The sequence below is a fragment of the Podarcis liolepis genome (genome assembly GCF_965112155.1).
Source record: "Podarcis liolepis genome assembly, chromosome: 7".
NCBI lineage: Eukaryota > Metazoa > Chordata > Lepidosauria > Squamata > Lacertidae > Podarcis > Podarcis liolepis.
In genome coordinates, this window is record NC_139561.1 from 89,803,425 (window position 1) to 89,825,105 (window position 21,681).

Here is a 21,681-nt window from a genome sequence, read left to right on the forward strand (position 1 = left end):
AAAAGTGCGTCTTATGGAGCGAAAAATATGGTAAATCACCTTTCTAACACATTTTAGTCCCAGAAATCAGTTGCCTCTTTTCATCCCTCCCTCTTTCTCTGTTTTCTTTCTCCTTTCTCTCCCCCTTTCTTTTCTCCCTTCCGCGCTGCCCTCTCTCTTAATTATTCCTAACCTTAGTTTTGTTTCTATATACGCTTTTCTCTCATTTCCTTGTGTCTTTCGGATTTGATTATCCTAATATAATTTCCCCACAGATGGGGTCATCAAGTATGTGATCGTTGTCTAATGAGATGTGCTATGTTTCTCCCTATTTGTTTTCAACTTTTCCATTCTTCAGCCACTCCCTCTGCCCTAAAAAATAAAAAAAAATAAGCAAGGATGAGGAGCTAAGACGTCAGAGCCACAGGACAATATCAAAGCATTTATCTGAGCTTTAAAAAAGATTATATATATAGAGAGAGAGAGAGGGAGGGAGGAGCCCCTTCTCCAATAAAAACCGATACCAAGCAGTGAAAAGCCTTGCTAAATTTGCAGAAGTGTGACAGGTCATTCTGATGGATCAGATGCTTCTTTCATTTCTCAGACTGGGTGTTGGCTGTTTTGGACACTCTGGGGTGGGGGCTGGGAGGCCCTCCCTGCGCAAAAATGCCCCCAAACTGCAACTCGTGCCCACTTTTGGCCCACAAAGGAACAGCCGCTTGCTTTTCTGGTCCTCAGCACCTCCCCGTTTGGATGGCAGAGAAAACACACGGACACCGTTTTTTCATTTTAAAAAACACCTGGTAGCTCTAATGGGCAGAGACACTTACAGACACACACACACTTTGGCCACCCAAGTCAGGCCCGAGACCCAGTTGCTTCTGCCAGATCCCTCTCCCCCCAGATCTCTCGCTGCCTTTCTCTCTTCTACAACACTTAAGCCTTCGTCTAGCTGCCCCAGCTTAAAGTCACACCCAAGTTTATATATTAAAAGCAGGAGGAGGGGAGGGGTCCCTTTCACGGGTGGGACAAGCCCCAGCTCAAGGGCAGTCTAACAGCGCTCATGTCCTCCTGATTCAAAGGCCACAGATGGAGGAAGCCAAGACTCTCCTGGCTGGAGTTAGGAACCGGAAAGGGACATGGGGACGGATGGATCTCCTTGGGGGCAGCAGCGAAGCTCTTTTATCATTCCCGGGAGACTGACAGCCCCCAAATCACTTGAGCTTCTTCAAGCCTCTTTGCTTGGCAATGAGAACCGTCGGTTCCTACAAGGGAGTCGATTGCAAGGAGCGCCAAACCTCGCTGATTTGACCGCACCCTTTTGGGCGGCAGCGGCGGCACCTCAGTTCTTGCTGCCTTAGGGACACCGGGCCTGTAGGGGGCAGGAGAGCAGGCAGGAGGCCAAGTGAGGGTGTGGGGCAGAGCCGGCTGGCGCTACCCCTTCCCTTGCTCAGAGGAGACCGCCAGAGGGGTTGAGGATGGAGGTGCCAGGCCAGACGGCCATGTTAGAAGGCAGGTCTAATACCGGCCAGCGGCTGGTCCAAAGAAAGACCCCCGCTTGGCCGAGATGCTGCCCCACAGAGGGCCCCTGCCCCACACAAGCTGTCCCGGCAGCAGAATGGTCAGGGCTCCCTTGTGGAGAGTTCCGGCCGGCTGGCGAGCTGCAGGATCCACTGGAAACAGCGGAGGATCCCCCTAGACCCTGCCGGCCATGGGAGCTGGGTGCTCCCCGGCCAAGTACCGGGCATAGGCCTCTTCGAACATCTCCCGGCAGGGGATGGCGGCCCCGAGTCGTGCGCAGATGAGGAAGGACCCGGCGATCTTGCGGTGCAGCGAGTAGCTCTCCTCCGGAGGGGGGCTGAGTCGGTGCTTCAGCATCACGGGGATAAGGTCCTGGATGCAGCGAGTGGTGCGCTGGGTGCTGAAGTCGAAGGGGCCTGGCGTGGAGAAGGCCTCTCCCAGGATCATCACGGCTTCCACATGGGCGTCCTCAAATACCTGCCGGGAGAAGGAGGGAGGTCAGTCCAAGGGCAGGGGTTTCTGGGACTGGCTGCACAGGTAGGGGGTCACAGGGGCTGACAGGAAGGGGAAGAGGGGTTCCTGGGCATGGGCAGACTGCCTTTGCCACTTCCTTCAGCCTTGGTCAGACCCCACCTGTGTCCAATTCTGGATGCCGCAGTTTTAGGAGGGTGTTGAGAAGCAGGAAGGCGAGCAGAGGAGGGAGACAGAGATGATTGAGGGTCTGGAAACCAACCCTGATGAGGAACGGTTGAAGGAGCTGGGAATGGTTAGCCTGGGAAAGAGGAGACTGAATGCTTTAATAAGTAAGGGGAATGAGATAAAAGAATGAATCTACCGTATTTTTCAGTCTATATGACGCACTTTTCCCCCTCCAAAAATTGAGGGGAAATGTGTGTGCGTCCTATGGAGCGAATGCAGGCTCCTTGGCTTCAGCGATAGCAACGCTAAGCCTCCAAAGTGCAAAGGGAGCGCTCCCTCCGTGCTCCAAAGGCTTTGCGTTGCTTTTGCTGAAGCCTGGAGAGCGAGAGGCGTTGGTGCGCACCGACCCCTCTCGCTCTCCAGGCTTCAGGGATAGCCGCGCGCAGCCCCTCCGGCAGGGAGAGGTTGCGGGGGCTAAAGAGGAAGCCCAAACAGCCAGCGGGATGGATCCTGCTGGCTGCCTTGGCTTGTGACATAGCTGCGCGCAACCCCTCTGGAGGGAGAGATTGAGCGCAGCCTGTACGCTGCTGTTTGGGGCTGGGGGGAAAATATTTTTTTTCTTGATCCCCCCCCCCCAAAAAAAAACTAGGTGTGCCCTATGGTCCGGTGCGCCCTATGGAGCGAAAAATATGGTACTTGCAGGCCATAATGTGCCTTTCCCAAGCTGTGGGTCCCCAGATGTTGTTGAACCACAACTCCCATCACTCCATAACTAGCAAGGCCAGAGCTCAGGGATGATGGGAGTTGTAGTCCAACAACATCTGGGGACCGACAGGTTGAGAACCACTGAGATAGAGGCACTGGGTTTCACTAGGGGGCGCTGCCCTACCTCGAATCGGCCAGGAAGGAGGGCTTGGCCCCAGGGCTCTCCTGTCTTGCGTTCGAATCCCCTTTTCTGGGTGCAGAACCCTTGCAGGATTAGGCAGGCCCAGCAGCACAACATGGGGTGGAACTGGGTGTGGGTGGGTGCTGGAGGAGGCGAAGGGGATGTGCAAGGAAGGAATTGTTCGTCGCTGCCCCCTTCTCTTCCTTTTTAAACTTCAAAAGATGTGTCCATGAAAGAGCCTTTCTCAACCTGTAGGTCCCCAGATGTTGTTGAACCACAACTCCCATCACCCCTAGCTAGCAAGGCCAGAGCTCAGGGATGATGGGAGTTGTAGTCCAACAACATCCGGAGACCCACAGCTTGAGAACCGCTGCCATAAAACCTTCAAAGAATCTAAAACAAACAAGCCAGCCCCCCACCCCCAGCGAAATCACCCAATGGCAGGAATGGCAGAGCAACTGCCCAGAGGAAGGGGGGGGCAGAGAATGGCACCCCACTCTGGACAGTATGGGACTCATCGACTTTGCAAACCTAGTGCCCTCCTAAGAAGAGCCTGGCTGTGGGATTACAGAAGAAAAGCCTCCTATTCTACCCAAAAGAACCGAAGACTCCAGATAGACTGCCGCTGGATCTGGAGGCTCCATAAGAGCGTGAGAATAGCCTGCCGGATCGGGCCAAAGGGGGCCCCATCCAGTCCTGTTCCCACAGTGGCCAAGGAGACGATGCCTCTTTGGGGAAACCCACAAGGATAAGGGGGCTCTCTCCTCCTGCGGTTCAGAGCAAAGGGTGCCCAGAGGCGTCGCTGCCTCTGACTGTGGAGGCAGAGACCCGCCATCCTGGCTAGCAGACGCCAATAGCTCTCTCCTCCTCTGTGAATTTGTGCAAGCCCCTTCTAAAGCCATCCAGACGAGTGGCCTTCACTGCCTCTTGTGGCAGGGAGTTCCACAGTTTATGTGCTTCATGAGGAAAGTCTTTTATCTGCATTCAGCTTCATTGCAATGACCATGAGTTCTAGAGTTATGAGAGAGAGAGAGAGAGAGAGAGAGAGAGAGAGAGAGAAACTTTCCTCTCTTCCTACGATTGTTGTTTAGTCGTTTAGTCGTGTCCACCTCTTCGTGACCCCATGGACCAGAGCACGCCAGGCGCTCCTGTCTTCCACTGCCTCCCGCAGTTTGGTCAAACTCATGCTGGTAGCTTCCAGAACACTGTCCCACCATCTCCTCCTCTGTCGTCCCCTGCTCCTTGTGCCCTCCATCTTTCCCAACATCAGGTTCGTGAGGTGGCCAAAGTATTGGAGCCTCAGCTTCAGGATCTGTCCTTCCAGTGAGAACTCAGGGCTGATTTCCTTCAGAATGGAGAGGTTTGATCTTGCAGTCCATGGGACTCTCAAGAGTCTCCTCCAGCACCAGAATTCAAAAGCATCCATTCTTCGGCGATCAGCCTTCTTGATGGTCCAGCTCTCACTTCCATACATCACATACCATTTTATAATCTCCTCTCTGTAAGCAGCAAGAGCTCTGGTGCTCCTTGAGAAACTTTGTGACTGTTAAACTAGCCTAAGGTGGACAGGCAGGGACAAAGACCATCGCAGCAGATCGGTGGCAGGGGGGGGGGGAGATTTAAACCTCCCCTCCTCTTCCTTCCCCCCCCTTCCTGGCTCACAGCCTCTTGAAATCCACCCGCTCTGCCCAGCGCCCCTCAATGCCAACCCAAAACGTTGGTTCCTGCTCAATCTGGGGCAGCAGCTGAGATTAATCTCCCGACGGACACACTCACCTTAGTCTCGAACCCCGTCATGAACTTGAGGTCTTTGGACTTCTGCAGCACTTTGGCCCGGTCTCCGTCTGCCGCGGCCCTCACCACCTTCGCAGAGAGGAAAGAGAGGGGCTGAGGGGTGGATATTGGGGGGCTCAGCCCTGCTCTAGCCAGCAGCTGACATTATATAGCCACCACTGGAACCCCACTTCCCCAACCTGCTAAATATGCGTGGGGGCTAAATATGCGTGCTGCTATTAGGATTATTATTTTTTTATTATTTTGTGTATTATGTTAGGAATGAGGTTACAGGGAACCAGGCAGAGGGCCTTCTGGGTAGCCTGCCCTGTGGAACGCCCTCCTGTAAGATGTCAAACAACTATTTGACTTTTAGAAGACATCTGAAGGCAGCCCTGTAATAATAATAAAATAATAATAATAATAATAATAATAATAATAATAATAATAATAATAATAATAATATTTATACCCTGCCCATCTGGCTGGGTTTCCCCAGCCACTCTGAGCAGCATATGGCATATATAAAGGTAAAGGTAAAGGTAAAGGTACCCCTGACCATTAGGTCCAGTCGTGACCGACTCTGGGGTTGCGGCGCTCATCTCGCTCTATGGGCCGATGGAGCCGGTGTTTGTCCGCCGACAGCTTCCGGGTCATGTGGCCAGCATGACTAAGCCGCTTCTGGTGAACCAGAGCAGCGCACGGAAACGCCGTTTATCTTCCCGCCGGAGCGGTTCCCATTTTTCTACTTGCACTTTGACGTGTTTTCGAACTGCTAGGTTGGCAGGAGCAGGGACCGAGCAACGGGACCTCACCCCGTTGCGGTGATTTGAACCGCCGACATTCTGATTGGCAAGTCCTAGGCTCTGTGGTTTAACCCACAGCGCCACCCACGTCCCAATGGCATATATAAAACATAGTAAAACATCAACCATTGAAAACTTCCCGATACAGTGGTACCTTGGGTTACATACGCTTCAGGTTACATACGCTTCAGGTTACAGACTCCGCTAACCCAGAAATAGTGCTTCAGGTTAAGAACTTTGCTTCAGGATGAGAACAGAAATCATGCTCCGGCAGCGCGGCAGCAGCAGGAGGCCCCATTAGCTAAAGTGGTGCTTCAGGTTAAGAACAGTTTCAGGTTAAGAACGGACCTCCGGAAGGAATTAAGTACTTAACCCGAGGTACCACTGTACAAGGCTGCCTTCAGATGTCTTCTAAAAGTTATGTAGTTCTTTATCTCCTTGACATCTGATGTTTTATTCTGTTTTTAATATTTTGTTTGGAGCTGCTCAGAGTGGCTGGGGAAACCCAGTCAGATGGATGGCATATAAACAAGAGAATTATTATTATTATTATGCTCTGAAGTATGTTGTTATTATTATTAAATGACAGAGATAACACATTACGGAGGTGATGGAAAAGGCCAGGAAGTTAAAATGGACACATGCAGGCAAGAGGCGACTCAGGCTGATGGATTAAAGTAGGGTGAGTATGGAGACCCTGGCCTTTCCAATGGCCGAGGGGACGCCCACCTGTGTGATGCCTGGACCATCTAGAAAGCAGCCATCTACCCCAGGAGGGATGTGAGATGCTGTAAAAGGAGGAGGAAAAGATAACTGGTACTCACCTCAATGTAATTGTCAGTGAACTCTTTGCTGAAGTCTCGGCTGGCCCCAAAGTCCAGCAGGGTCACCTGCGAGGAACGAGGACGAGGGGTTAGACGCGCCTGCAGTCTCTCGCGCCTGGGAAATATCTCACCCCCACCCCGGGAATCCGGCCCAAACTCCCACCTTGTGCCTCTCGGCATCGTAGAAAAAATTGGACCAGTTTGGATCGGTCTGCATGAAGCGGAACTCAAAGACCTCTCGGAGGCACAGGCGAAGGATGTGGGAACAGATCTGCGGGGAGAAGGAAGAGAGGGAGCCCCCCTTTATTTTTTAGATACTTTTAGTGGAAGGAAAGGCAAAATTTAAAGGAAGAAAGTAAGAAAAGGTACCAGAAGAAAAGCATTAGGCGGCAGCAGGGCAGACACAGAACAGGAATTTTGCTGCTTAATGAATACTTTAAAAATATTACCAATATGTTGAACACACGGTGGACTTTACAAAATCGTTAATCTTAATTCCCTTGCTTTCTTATCATGTGTACACCAGGTGAATGGAGAGATGGAAAGAATAAAATGGAAGAGAATGCGCGAATTGTGTCTTATTTTCATGTAACCTGGAATGGCCATTCATCCGTTTGCCTCCTCGTTCACAAATGATGTGAAATCAAACCATACTGCAAGAACCCTTCCTCTTTTACTAGATCCTACTAGAGACTGTTTATTATTATTATTTTCCTGCCAGGCTACCTGCCAGACTCTTGAGTGCCACTAGTCCAGAGAATGACTAGCTAAAGCGTTTCCCAGAACCTCGCTAGAGACATTCTCGCTGCGAGAGATGAACTCCTTGGTTTTTTTCCATCTCTTTATTGGCTTCAGAAAATCAATTTCAAAGCGCCAAATACAGAGGAGGCACAACAGTTCGATCGGGGATTGGAGATGTTTCCTTTAATGCCTGGCCCAGAAATCTGCAGCCTTGAGATCATCCTATTGCACGGTGCTTGCCATTTGGCAGCATTTATGCATAGCTGTCAACTTGCAGATTTGAAAATAAGGGACCAGCAGCCTCGAAAATAAGGGATCAGCAACCAAAATAAGGGATTTTTCGGGCACAGGTATGTACAACATCTGAGCCCCTCCGAGCCAAAGGCAGAAAGCCCAACCAGCAGCCCAACGAAGCCTCAAGCGGTGGTTCCCACAGCGCAGCAACCCGGCATAGGGGATGCAGCAAGGAAAACCACTGTCACCTCTCCGCTGGGAAGCGCTGAGCAAAGGCGAGTCCCCAGGCAACGCGGCCAATTTGATCGGCACAAGGCATGCAAGCTCCACCCCCCAGTCGTTCTTAGACTCCTTATTGGGTGAGCAACGCAGCCAAGCAACACAGTTGGAGCCTCCCTCCTCCCTGGCCGGCAGGGAGGGAGGGAGAGGAGCTGCTTCCTTTGAAACCTGGGAAATTTAAGGGACATCATCAATAAGGGACAGCAGCGGGACACAGTGCTGGGATAAGGGACTTTCCCGCCAAATAAGGGACGGTTGACAGCTATGCATTTATATAGCTTTCCCTGGGAAGGCAGGAAAGGGGGCTGCAGCCGCCTGGGGGGGGGGCAAATGCTATGAAGATCTCCTATAGAGACGCTCCGTTTTGGGGGGTAACGCCATCCACAGAAACCTCTCCTTCTCTACCCAAGCTTTCTCTGCAAAGAGAGCCCTGTATCCCTGGCCCCCGCCTCACCTCGTTCCGCAGCTCCTGGCTGAGATCCTGGCAACGGTCCAACGGGACGCCCCCCGCCAGCTCCATCGACAGGACCCTGTGGGTGGACAGCTCCTCTACCACCTTGGGCACTTCAAAGAACGGGTCTCCTTCCAGGAGGTGCCTGGGGGAAGATATGATTCACCAAGTGGGAGAGCCGCAAGACACCAAGCCCCCCCCCCCCAAAAGGGTAGTTGGTCCTGAGGCTACAGGGGTCCTCCAGCCGGGTCCCAAAAGGCACCTCCCTTTGGAGGAGGTATTATTGGGTTATTACTTTTATTTTTATTTTATATACTGTGATGTTTCTACGTGAACTGCCCTGAGACCTCCGGGTATAGGGTGGTACATAAATTACCGTATTTTTTGCTCTATAAGACCCACTTTTTCCCTCCTAAAAAGTAAGGAGAAATGTGTGTGGGTCTTATGAAGCGAATGCAGGCTGCACAGCTATCCCAGAACCCAGAACAGCAAGAGGGATCGCTGCGCAGCGCTCCCTCTCACTGTTCTGGCATCTGAGATTCAGAATATTTTTTTTCTTGTTTTCCTCCTCCAAAAACTTGTGGTCTGGTGCGTCTTATAGACCGAGCAATACGGTAAATAAATTTTAATAGTGGGCTCTGCCCCAGCTCCCGCCCACTCCTGTGGCTCAGTGTGGCACAGCGTCCGCTATGGAGACAGAAGTCCCTGGGTTCAGTCCCTGGCAAGAACTCTTGAAACCAGGTCGTGCTGTTGCTGCCAGCCAGGGTTGACTCTCAGGGCAAGGCAGCTCCCCACTTTCCCGAGTCAATTCCAAGAGCTGGCAGCCCTGAGCAGGACCGCCCGGGGAAGCCGTGCTGGCATTTCCTTGTTAGGGGAAGGGTTTGCAGGGAAGGGTCTTGAAAGGCTGGGTAATCTCCCAGGAGGAGCAAGGCCAGGCCAGGGGTTTGCTCTCAGCTACCTGAACTTCCTACAAATACCTAAATACAGATGGTCATTTACCCTCGCTAGATTCAACGTGCTGCCATCTGCCTTACTGCAGGGCAGATTCGAGGGTGAAGCATACGCGGAACGTGTCTGCCCCTGTGGCTTGATGGAGGTAGAAACTGTCTCTCATGCCATTTCTACGGGAATATACGCTCGGTATTTATTACCCCTGCTATGCAAAAATCTCCAAGTGAATCCGAAGTTCAATGTCTAAAATCCCTGGTAGAGGACAAGGATCCTGAGATCACGCTAAGGGTAGCCAAATTCTGTGCGACTGCCGTAAAACGTAGGGAACAAGCTGTGCTATCATAATGATTAAAGCCTTAAATGATAATTTTAGGTTACATGTTAGTGACTAAGTTTTAATTTACAGTTGTGCCTCGCAAGACGAAATTAATTCGTTCCGCAAGTTTTTTCTTCTTGCGAGTTTTTCGTCTTGCGAAGCACAGTTTCCCATAGGAATGCATTGAAAATCAATCAATGCGTTCCTATGGAGACCGTCCGGGGACAGAGGGGAAGCGCCGCGCACCTTCCCCTCTGTCCCCGGACCTGTTTTAAAGCAAGGGAAGGGGCAGCGGGGAGAATCGCTTCTCCCTGTTGCCGCCCCTTGGTTCAAAAGGGGTCCGGGGACAGAGGGGAAGGCGCGTGCGCGCCTTCCCCTCTGTCCCCGGAGATTGCGGGGCTGGCAACGGGGAGAAGCGATCTTCTCCCCGCCGCCCCTTGCTTCAAAAGAGGTCCGGGGTGCGGGGGCAAGCTTCGTTTTGCGAAGCAAGCCCATAGGGAAATTCGTCTTGCGAAGCAACTCGAAAACGAAAAAACCTTTCATCTTGCGAGTTTTTCATCTCGCGAGGCGTTCGTCTTGCGGGGCACCACTGTATATATATATTTTTAACTGTTGCTACATCTGTATTGTCCCTGTTATACCTAATTGAAAATTCAAATGTATCCCTATCATGTTTTATGACTTCCTTGATATTGTTTGTGGGCTGGAACTGCTCTGTGGCCGAAATAATGAATTCATTTGTACCTGAACTTCCGGGCGCACTGAGCCTCCCGCTGGTAGTCGCATTCCCACTCCAGCTCCTTCTGAAGCACCTGCAGGGTGTTGTCAGCAAAGAGGCCTGCAAGGAAGCAGAGACGGGCAGAGGCTGCTCAGCCATGAGAGCACAAAACTGGGGAACTCCCTGCTGCAGGAGGGAAAGACCCGCCATCCACCTGGACGGCTCTCAAGGAGGACTGGACAGATTCAGGGAGGAGGAGAGAGCTCTGGCGCGCAGGTCCCGCTTGCAGGTTGCTACGTGGTAGGTCATGGGTAGGCAAACTAAGGCCCGGGGCCCGGATCTGGTCCAATCGCCTTCTCAATCCGGCCCGCGGACGATCCGAGAATCAGCGTGTTCTTACATGAGTAGAATGTGTCCTTTTATTTAAAATGCATCTCTGGGTTATTTGTGGGGCATAGGAATTCGTTCATCCCCCCCCCAAAAAAAATATAGTCCGCCCCACCCCCCCAAGGTCTGAGGGACAGTGGGCCCAGCCCCCTGCTGAAAAAGTTTGCTGACCCCTGTGGTAGGCCCTTGTGAGAAGATGGACTAGATGTGAAAATGTACAGAATGGAATGGCATACTGTCAGGGAACTGACATCGGAGCTAGAGGCAGAGGGAAGGCTCTCAAATGATGCTGGAGAAGGGCCCAGCAGGGAGAGAGGAAGCTCCGCAGATGGGGAAGCAAATCAGCGCAACACCAGGGATATAAAGGGGCTGATGGGGGAATCGGCGAGAGGGCTCCAGGACTCTTCACCAGACACCAGCGGGGAGAGCACAGGTCCTCCGCTACCCACGCCCACCCTGCGCAGAAGACTTCCGCGCAGAGAGAGGAGACTGGGTGTCAAACAACTTTTATGTTGGAAAAGATTTAAGAAACGCCCACTGACGGATTCTGCTAGCGACTGAGGCAGCCACGAAGGCAGCTGCCCAGACTGAAAGGTTTAGCAAGGCAACAAAGCCTGGAGAGGCGGCAACTTACGCACGAGCAACCCATACACATTACACATACAAAAGGTGAACAGGTAAAATCTGTAATGGTACACTGGGCAAGGGATCTGAGGCATAACATTCAGATTGCGGATTGGGAAAGGTTATGGAAAACAGATTTGAAATTCACAGCATGTCCTACGCTGAAAGAAAATTATATGAAAATGATGTGTTGGTGGTATTTGACTCCTAGTAATCCTAGTAAGCTAGCAAAAATGTATAAAACAAGTACAAATACCTGCTGGAAATGTAAAGAAAAAGAAGGTAACTTTTATCATATGTGGTGGTGGTATAAGGCAAGAAAGGCTTTCTGGGAAATGATATACAATGAACTGAAAAACATGTTTTAAATAAAGTTTAGGGGGGTGGAATCCAGAAGCCTTCTTATTAGGAATTGTAGGTACCAACATCCCAAAGGAACTCTTCATGTACACGACAACAGCAGCACGGATGCTACCAGCCCAGAGATGGAAAGAAGAAATTGAGTCCCTAGCAGAGAGGAATAGCAAACCAAGCTATTAGACTACGCTGAAATTGCAAAACTGACCGGAAAGCTCAGGGACCAAGAAGACAAAAACTTCCAAGAAAGAAGGGGGGGGGGAAATTATAAATTATTTAGGAGACCATCGGAAGCAGATGAAAACAGGATTTTAATCTCACTTGTAATGTAACAAATACTATGGACAATATGGACAGATGTAAAATATAGATTATGAAATAATATGCTGTTGAAAATGTTGACAATAGGACCCATGGAAGGGATTGGGCGGGAAGTCTCGATTCAGATAAATCTCTCTATATGGATATGTATTTGGTTTTGTTATAAATTTATACCTGTAAAATCAAATAAAAACGGTTTTTCAAAAAATCTGATTTCTTTCCACAGGGCCTGCAAGACAGTTGTTCCGCCTGGCCTTTGGTTCGGAATCAACTTGATTCCCTCCCCCTCTTTCCTTTCTCCTCCTGTGTTGGAACTCCTATTTGGGGACTTCCCTGGCTTTTTTCTGGCCCACGTAGGGCCAGTCTGGAAAGTTAGCCTTGGTGAAGACTTGACATTTTTATCCCCCCAAAACTGAGTTTCCACTGAAATGAGGCTGCATTTTAATGTTGCATTTTAATCTTGTTTTTAAGCTGTATTCAATTGTTTTAAATTTGGTGTTAGCCGCCCTGAGCTGGGGAGGAGAGGGAATAAATAAAATTTATTATTATTATTATTAAGAAGAGGAAGAGAGAAGATGGGACTAGATGAGCCCCCTTTGGCTCACCTTGTGTTCTCCTTACCTTCTGGGAGCATCATGCTCATCTTAAGCACCACCAACAGGTTATCCACATCACTTCGGATGCTCTGAGCAATGCCTGGGTACTGCAGGAGGAGAGGAGGGAGACGGAACGTCAAGACCGGCTGCGCTGCCAAGGGCTTCCAACCCCAGCAGACCAGAGTCTTGCCTCGCAGTCAAAGTCTCTCCCTACAGGCTCTGCCCTCGCCCCGTGGCCAGAGCATCTTCCTTGCACAGTCCTGGGTTCAAATCCCGGCAACTTCTCCACGTTTGGGCCAACATTTACCTGGATCTTCATGGCCACTTCAGTCCCGTCCTTCAGCACCCCAAGGTGGACTTGGCCGATGGAGGCGGCCGCAAAGGGCGTTTCCTCAAAGGAGGCGACTCTGTCCCGCCAGTCAGTGCCCAGTTCTTCCACAAGGACACCCTGGAAGGGGAAGAGCAGAGAGTCCCTGGAGCAACACGCTGGAGAGCTGCCTCACACCATCAGCGGCTGCCACCTGGACCGAGGCAAACCCCGCGGGCATCTCCCTGCGCTGGCAGCGTCTCAGTGTGGCAGCTGAGCCGGACTTCCCTGCTCAGAGCATCCATGCCAACCCTCCCACCCAACCACAGGCAGAGGGCAAAGGCGGCTTCCCTCGCAGCCCCTGCCCCACCCCACGGCAACGCACCATCATCTGAGAGGGCGGCATGAAGTCGGCGCTTTGTCGGACGCGCTGGAAGATCTGCTGCAGCTGGGGGCTGATGAAGCTGTTGTCTGCGGGGAGAAGCGGGCGTCCCAAAGAAACTGTTTTTTAAATATCGTTTGCACTGCTGCAACCCACCCTGCTGGCCTGGAGAGGCTCTTTGGTTTTGGCTCGGGAGGGCAGTCCTTTGACGGGTGGGGAGGACTCCCTGGTCCTGAATGGGGTAACTGTGCCCCTGAAGGACCAGGTGCGCAGCCTGGGAGTCATTTTGGACTCACAGCTGTCCATGGAGGCGCAGGTCAGTTCTGTGTCCAGGGGAACTGTCTATCAGCTTCATCTCATCTGGTACGCAGGATGAGACCCTCCCTGCCCGCAGACCGTCTCGCCAGGGTGGTGCATGCTCTGGTTATCTCCCGCTTGGACTACTGCAACACGCTCTACGTGGGGCTACCTTTGAAGGTGACCCGGAAACTGCAACTAATCCAGAATGCAGCAGCTAGACTGGTGACTGGGGGCGGCCGCCAAGACCATATAACACTGGTCTTGAAAAACCTACACTGGCTCCCAGTATGTTTCCAAGCACAATTCAGAGTGTTGGGGCTGACCTTTCAAGCCCTAAATGGCCTCGGTCCAGTATACCTGAAGGAGCATCTCCACCCCCATCGTTCTGCCCAGACACTGAGGTCCAGCTCCGAGGGCCTTCTGGTGGCTCCCTGACTGTGAGAAGTGAGGTTACAGGGAACCAAGCAGAGAGCCTTCTCGATAGTGGCACCTGCCCTGTGGAACGCCCTCCCACCAGATGTCAGGGAAATAAACAACTATCTGACTTTTAGAAGATATCAGAAGGCAGCCCTGTTTAGGGAAGTTTTATTCTGTTTTTAGTATTCTGCTGGGAGCAGCCCAGAGTGGCTGGGGAAACCCACCCAGATGAGGGGGGTATAAATAATAAACTATTACAGCGGTACCTCGGGTTAAGTACTTAATTCGTTCTGGAGGTCCGTTCTTAACCTGAAACTGTTCTTAACCTGAAGCACCACTTTAGCTAATGAGGCCTCCTGCTGCTGCTGTGCCGCCGGAGCACGATTTCTGTTCTCATCCTGAAGCAAAGTTCTTAACCCGAGGTTCTATTTCTGGGTTAGCGGAGTCTGTAACCTGAAGCATATGTAACCTGAAGCGTCTGTAACCCGAGGTACCACTGTATTATTATTTTATAACGTTCCAGGCTTGCGGGGGCGGACCTCTTTGCCAACCAGCCAGCAGCCCCACCAACCCTCCCATCGATTCTGAGCATCCCCCCACGGGAAGATGCAGGAAGGAAATGGGAACACCCCATTCTCCCCCCGAATACCTTGAATGCTCAACATCTGGCCAATCTTGAGGGCAGCCCCACGCATCTTGCAGAGGGTATCCACTATCCGCTCAGCGTTTGCTTCCGACAGGAAGGGGTTGGAGTCCAGCAGGAAGCTTGCGTCTGCAGAGGGGGAGGGAAGAAAGATTCGCTTGTGCCTGGGGTAGCTGGTCTCTCATGGGAGCAGAATATGAGCGTCTCCACCCCCATTGTTCAGCCCAGACACTAAGGTCCAGCTCCGAGAGCCTTCTGGCGGTTCCCTCATTGCAAGAAGCAAAGCTACAGGGAACCAGGCAGAGGGCCTTCTCGGTGGTGGCACCCGCCCTGTGGAGCGCCCTCCCACCAGATGTCAAAGAGAACAACAACTACCACTAGTACTAAAAGAGCTTTAGAACTGATTCAAGAATTTGGTCAAATGGCAGGTTTTAAATTGAACAAGTTAAAAACTAAGGTTTTAGAGAAAAATTTAACACCGATTGAAAGAGATAGGTTTCAGAATGAGACAGGATTGACTGTGGTGAAGAAAGTGAAATATTTGGGGATTAACATGACAGCCAAAAATGGGAATTTATTTAAAGACAACTATGAAAAATGCTGGGTCGAAGTGAAAAAAGATTTAGAAATCTGGTCAAACTTGAGGCTTTCACTGCTGGGTCGTATTGCTGTGATAAAGATGAACGTATTGCCAAGAATGTTGTTTCTGTTTCAAACATTGCAAATTGTGCACAAAATGGATTGCTTCAAGAAGTGGCAAAGAGATATCTCTAGATTTGTCTGGCAGGACAAGAAGCCCAGAATAAAATTTAAGATATTAACAGATGCAAAGGAAAGGGGTGGATTTGCCCTGCCAGACTTTAAACTTTACTATGAATCAGCAGCATATTTATGGTATGATAAGGTCAAAGCACATAAAGCATTCAAAAACCACATTGTCAGGAAAGCATTGTTTAATGTCTGGGTAAGATATAAAGACTTATTGGAAAATAAAACCCCAAGGTGGTTGTCACCAATGGAAGCAAAAGCTCAGAATAGGCTCAATATGGAGGCCAAATGGCCGACATATTGGGAAATTTTGGAACAAGAAGGAGACAAATTGAAATTGCAGAGTTTTGAAAAATTAAAAAACAAAGTGAGAGATTGGTTTCATTATTATCAGATAATGGAGGCATATAATTTGGACAAGAAAATCGGCTTCCAGGTGGAAAAGTCAAAATTAGAAACAGAACTGTTAGAACCCAAAACTAAGAATCTGTCAAGAACGTATAACTCAGGATGAAACAGTGAAATCCGCTATGATTAAATGGGCACAAGATGTTGGACATAATATTATGTTTGCTGACTGGGAACAGTTATGGACCACAGATATGAAGTTTACGGCATGTAATGCTTTAAGAGAGAATATTATGAAAATGATATATTGGTGGTACATGACCCCAGTCAAGCTTGCAAAAATCTACCATCTGCCCGATAATAAATGTTGGAAATGTAAAGAAACGGAAGGTACATTCTTTCACCTTTGGTGGACGTGCCCAAAGATTAAGGCCTTCTGGGAAATGATATATAATGAACTGAAAAAGGTATTTAAATATACCTTCCTGAAGAAACCAGAGGCCTGTCTCCTGGGCATTGTCGGCCAGTTGGTGCCAAAGAAGGACAGAACTTTTTTATGTATGCAACAACAGCAGCAAGAATACTCACTGCAAAGTATTGGAAGACACAAGATTTACCCACTCTGGAAGAATGGCAGATGAAGGTGATCGACTACATGGAATTGGCAGAAATGACTGGCAGAATCCGAGACCAGGGAGAAGAGATAATGAAAGAAGACTGGAAGAAATTTAAAGACTATTTACAGAAATATTGTAAAATTAATGAATGCTAGAAGGATGTTGGATAGAAACTAAGGGGTTTCCAGCTGTAATGCTTTAGGAGATACGAAAAAAAGGTTTACAAATGGGTAAAAGCTTAATGGTAAGGATTTGCTGAACTAACAAATTGAAGTGGAATACAAAGAAGGGAGGTATGAGGAGGTCTGGGGAAATAAGTGTAAGGAAGATATGTTATGGAAAATTATCTGTTTTTTAACTGTTTTTATGTTGTATTTTATTTCTTTTTATTTTTTATTTTAATTGTTATATTTTAAAAAACTTTAATAAATATCTTTTTTAAAAAAGAGAACAACAACTACCAGACTTTTAGAAGACATCTGAAGGCAGCCCTGTTTAGGGAAGTTTTTAATATTTAATGCTGTATTGTTTTTAACACTCGATTGGGAGCCGCCCAGAGTGTCTGGGGAAACTCAGCCAGATGGGCGGGGTATAAATAATAAATTATTACAGTGGTATCTCAGGTTAACTACTTAATTCGTTCCGGAGGTCTGTTCTTAACCTGAAACTGTTCTTAACCTGAAGCACCACTTCAGCTAATGGGGCCTCGTGCTACTGCTGCGCCGTCGGAGCACGATTTCTGTTCTCATCCTGAAGCAAAGTTCTTAACCCCAGGTACTATTTCTGGGTTAGTGGATTCTGTAACCTGAAGCGTATGTAACCTGAAGTGTATGTAACCCAAGGTACGAATGCTATATTATAATATTATTATTATTATTATTATTATTATTATTATTATCCTGCTGGGTCAGGCCAAAGGGGGCCCAGCTAGTCTGGCATCCTCTTCCCTTGAGAGCAGAAGAAGAGTCCAGCCACTTTTTGAGGCAAGGCCAGCCCCAGCCATGCACCCCGGCCCTCCAACTCCTTAAAAGCAGCCCCTTGTGGCCTCGCACACACATGCAAGAGATCATGAGTGCACAGGGCAGGCCCTTCTCTCACACCTTCCTTACCCTTGATTTTTTGCTCCCCGTTAAGGGAGTTCCTCGCCACTTCCACCAAGGCTCCGAAGCCCAGGCCCACAGCCAGACCTGGAAGGGAGAAAGGATTGTATGAATGGCAGATGGGGGGGCGGGGAATAAAATGAGTCCAGTCTCCCCCCCCCCTCAGCCCAGTCTCTCCCACCAACAGCTCCAGCTGCCCCTCCCCACCAATGTGGAACCCATAGGAAGGTCTAATCTGCAAACATAAAGTACATTAGGATCGTTCTCATGAAATGCTTAGGATTGTAATTTTATGAGTGGAATATTCATTTCAAGCCATTCATTCTCAGCCCTCTCCAATTCCCAAATGACAAGATTTATTGCGATAGTTTAATACTTCTTTTTCAGGGGGGAACTTGCTACAATTCGAGGGCCTGTCCGGGTTAGTTTTTGTAGATGCGCATTCAACTTCCACGCTCCTGCAGCCGTTTACAACGTTCCACGACTGGCCCTTCCTCTGAGCAACTGGCGTCTGTCTAAACATTCCGTGACATCACGGCAGCCAAACCAATGGCAGCAAAGCATGCAAACGAATGGCAAAATCGAGTCGCATCACCCTGGCATTCTCTGTGATGCAACAAACCCTCAGCTGCGAATGCTGCCGCCTGGAGGATCTCACCTCCAAAATTCGCAAGGCGTCCAACGCGGGTCACTGGTACTTTCCGCTCGCGGGCTCTCTCGCTGAGCTGAGGAACAAAGCAGGCGGCAGAAAAGTTAAGCCAGCCAGATGCTGGGGGACAAGGAAGGCTCACCCCCTCTTGCGAGCTCTCCAGAAACATCTGGGAACAGAACGTTAAGGCAAGATGGGTCCACCTTGGCGCGTCCAACCAGCTTATTTTTATGCTCTTAAGCATAAAGTTTCTAGAGTTGCGATCTGAACTATTTTCCCAGCCAACAGCGGCAATTAGCAGCAGTACCTGTGCATATACCTTAACCCAGAGCTTTCCAAACTGTGTGCCGCAACACACTTGCTTGTTGGCTGCGTGTGGGTGTGTTGCGAAACGAAAAAGTGTGTCACGAACAGGGAACGTTTGGAAACTTCTGCCTTAAGCGTTGTGCTGAACGTTGCATCCCTGCTGGATCCTGGTTGGCTCAGGGTTCAAGCCACCCACTTCCCCCCCTCCCCACGAGACCCAGGCCTTACCTTCTGCCTCATTTTGCCCAGACTCTCCTGGTCTTTCCTCGGCCGAGATTCCCTCGCCTTCTGGATGTCCTCCACTGTGAGACCTCGAAGCGGCGCACTCTGATGAATCAGACGGGGGCAACCAAAGCTGGAGACTCCCCAAAGCCCGGGTGCCCCTGTGGGCATGGGAAGTGGCTGGTCACCAGAATGATCGGCAGCCCATCCTGTGGCACTTGCGGTGTGACAAGAGTTTTCCCCCTGCAGGAACCACCTTCCCGGGCAAGGCAGGTTTTCCTGCTCCTCCCGAGGAGATGCTGGGAGCGCCACGGTTTCCTGCGAAAAGCAGAAAGCAGATTGCTGTTTCCTGCCAGGTCCAGGACACAGAGATCTCAGCCCCCCAAACCCAATTTCTTCTAAAGCGCTGGGATCAGGTGTGCCAACTCTCAGGGGCAGAGGTTTCATTAGCCCCCTCAATATTCCTTAGCAGGGCGCTCAGCCCCAGCCCCCCAATATTGAGGGGGCAGAGGAGGGCAAGCATCAAAGCATCTACCACCTCCCCCTGGTACGCAGGCTAAGACCCTCCTTGCCCGCAGACTGTCTGGCCAGAGTGGTGCATGCTCTAGTTATCTCCCGCTTGGACTACTGCAATGCGCTCTACGTGGGGCTACCTTTGAAGGTGACCCGGAAACTGCAATTAATCCAGAATGCGGCAGCTAGACTGGTGACTGCGAGTGGCCGCCAGGACGATATAACACCAGTCCTGAGAGATCTGCATTGGCTCCCAGTACATTTCCAAGCACAATTCAAAGTGTTGGTGTTGATCTTTAAAGCCCTAAACAGCCTTGGCCCAGTATACTTGAAGGAGCATCTCCACCCTCATCGTCCAGCCCGGACACTGAGGTCCAGCGCTGAGGGCCTTCTGGTGGTTTCCTCATTGCAAGAAACAAAGGTACAGGGAACCAGGCAGAGGGCCTTCTCGGTGGTGGCACCCGCCCTGTGGAATGCCCTCCCACCAGATGTCCAAGAGAACAACAACTACCAGACTTTTAAAAGACATCTGAAGGCAGGCAGCCCTGTTCAGGGAAGTTTTTAATGTGTGACATTTTAATGTATTTTTAATCTTTGTTGGAAGCCGCTCAGAGTGGCTGAGGAAACCCAGCCAGATGGGCGGGGTACAAATAATAAATTATTATTATTATCAATGGAAGGCTAAACCAGCCTGCAGGGGCAGGGAGTCCCACATGTACCACACGCCGCCACCCCCCACCCCCCCAAAAAATGGAAATTGCAGAGGTCAAGTAATGGAGCGATTCAGCATCCAGGGAAAAGGTGACCTCGTTTTCTGCTTCTTGAGCTTTCAAGGCCATTACCCAGCAGGGAAAACTGAGCCTGCCTGTGTGCTAGACATGTATCTATCTATCTATAAAAATATATAATATTGGGACAGCAGTTCCCAGTGGAGGTGGACATCCTGGGCTCCACAAGGCACAGTGGCTTTTGTGTGTTCATCAGGAGGCAGATTGGGACGCGGGTGGCGCCATGAGTTAAACCACAGAGCCTAGGACTTGCCGATCCGAAGGTCGTGGTTCGAATCCCTGCGACGGGGTGAACTCCCGTTGCTCAGTCCCTGCTCCTACCAACCTAGCAGTTCGAAAGCACGTCAAAATGCAAGTAGATAAATAGGTACCGCTCCGGCAGGAAGGTAAACGGCGTTTCCGTGCACTGCTCTGGTTCGCCAGAAGCGGCTTAGTCATGCTGGCCACATGACCCGGAAGCTGTACGCCGGCTCCCTCGGCCAATAAAGTGAGATGAGCGCCACAACCCCAGAGTCTGCCATGACTGGACCTAATGGTCAGGGGCCCCTTTACCTTTACAGGAGGCGGATTGGACTTGTGCCGTGTGGACACATCTACGGACGAAGGACGGTATACAAATTTAATACACAATAAAAGCATCCTCCTCCGAACCCCTCACTTCCCTGTAGCAGTGACCTCCCCAGGTTGTGTAGAGAAGAACACTGCTATTTAAGTGGCAAGCGATTTCTATTTTGGCTGCAGGCGTCAACATGCTTAACCGGTTGGGTCTGTCTCTTGGAGCTGATTTTCATCCCTGAAGCCAGGAGTTTGAGTTTCAAAGGCCATTTCAGCCCTGTTCTCCAGCCACCTTTGGGCAGAGTCAGCATCCATGACCCTCTTCCAGCAGGGAGGGTAATGGCATAGTGGTTAAAGTGTCAGACTGGGAGAGGCTGGGGTTCGAATTCCCACTTTGGATCTTGGGGGACAGCCGCTGCCTTTTCTGAGCCTAACGCACCTCGCAGGGTTGTGGTTGTCGTTGGGATTAAACAAAGGGGTAGGGAAATTAACTAAAGAAGAGAAATTAAGAAAAAGGGGAATTTTTTTTTCTGTATATGTGTTTTTTCCTTTTCTTTTTTGCGCTTAATGTCTGTATTTTTGTATTTTATAACTTTGTATGTTGTGTTTTTTCTTTTCTTCTTTCGTTTTTGTGCTCAAAGGAGGGCTGTAGATGCAACATATTAAATAAAAGCAGCCGCACAGAGGCCTCTGCCCTGCAGGGATCAGCGCAATCATAGAGGCCGGTGTGCAGTTTCACGCTCACAAGGGCATTGCACACTTGCGAGACTTGTTGCACACTTATGAATGAGCACTGGGTGCTGGACCCTTGACCCTGACCCAGCAGGGTCCTTCTGACGTGTAGGTTGGTGCCCAGAGCCCCAGCCCAAGACTCTCCACACACACCCCACTTCCACATACCCCCACTGACTCACCCTCCTCTTCCTGCAGCTGTCAGGTCTCCCCTCGGAGCTGTGGGTCCCGGAGGAGGGTCGTGCCAGCCTGGCCCCCTCAGGGGCGACCCTCCCCGCAGAGCAGCTCCCCAGGAACCGGAGCCCCCGCTTCCAAGGCATCTCGGCCGGGGGGGGAGAGGAGGGGACCCAAAAGGCCCTGAGGGGGGCAAAGGTCAAAGGGCGCCAAGAGAGAGGGGTTCGGGTGAATGAGAAAGACCCCCCCCAAAAAAGAGCGGGGTCAAAGTTCACCAAGTCCGGGTATGGGGGGAGACTGTTCCCACCGCGGTCCGACCCTCGCCGCTCGCTTCTCCCCTCCTCTGGCCACCGGCATTTGCTTCCGGGTCCGGCTAGTCCCGCCTCCCTTCCGGACGGGCGCGGCGGGCGTCCAATCAGTGGCCCCGCGTGCTTCCCCGGGCGCTGGAAGGCGTCGG

At 50.6% G+C, this 21,681-nt stretch overlaps 1 protein-coding gene across 1 annotated transcript; it reads right to left on the reverse strand.

Annotated features, from left to right (window-relative positions):
• Positions 1 to 408: 408 nt before the first annotated feature.
• COQ8B (coenzyme Q8B) lies at positions 409 to 21,607 on the reverse strand. The gene is made up of 14 exons (XM_083516215.1): positions 21,233 to 21,607; positions 18,469 to 18,780; positions 17,944 to 18,010; positions 17,295 to 17,372; positions 14,459 to 14,581; positions 13,096 to 13,181; positions 12,711 to 12,851; positions 12,429 to 12,510; positions 10,145 to 10,238; positions 8,137 to 8,278; positions 6,592 to 6,699; positions 6,429 to 6,494; positions 4,802 to 4,888; positions 409 to 1,977 (listed from the first exon to the last, which is right to left on the reverse strand). Exons 1-14 carry the CDS (start codon positions 21,368 to 21,370, stop codon positions 1,675 to 1,677), a joined length of 1,827 nt encoding a protein of 608 aa, XP_083372341.1. The 5' UTR covers positions 21,371 to 21,607; the 3' UTR covers positions 409 to 1,674.
• Between the last annotated feature and the right edge of the window lie 74 nt (positions 21,608 to 21,681).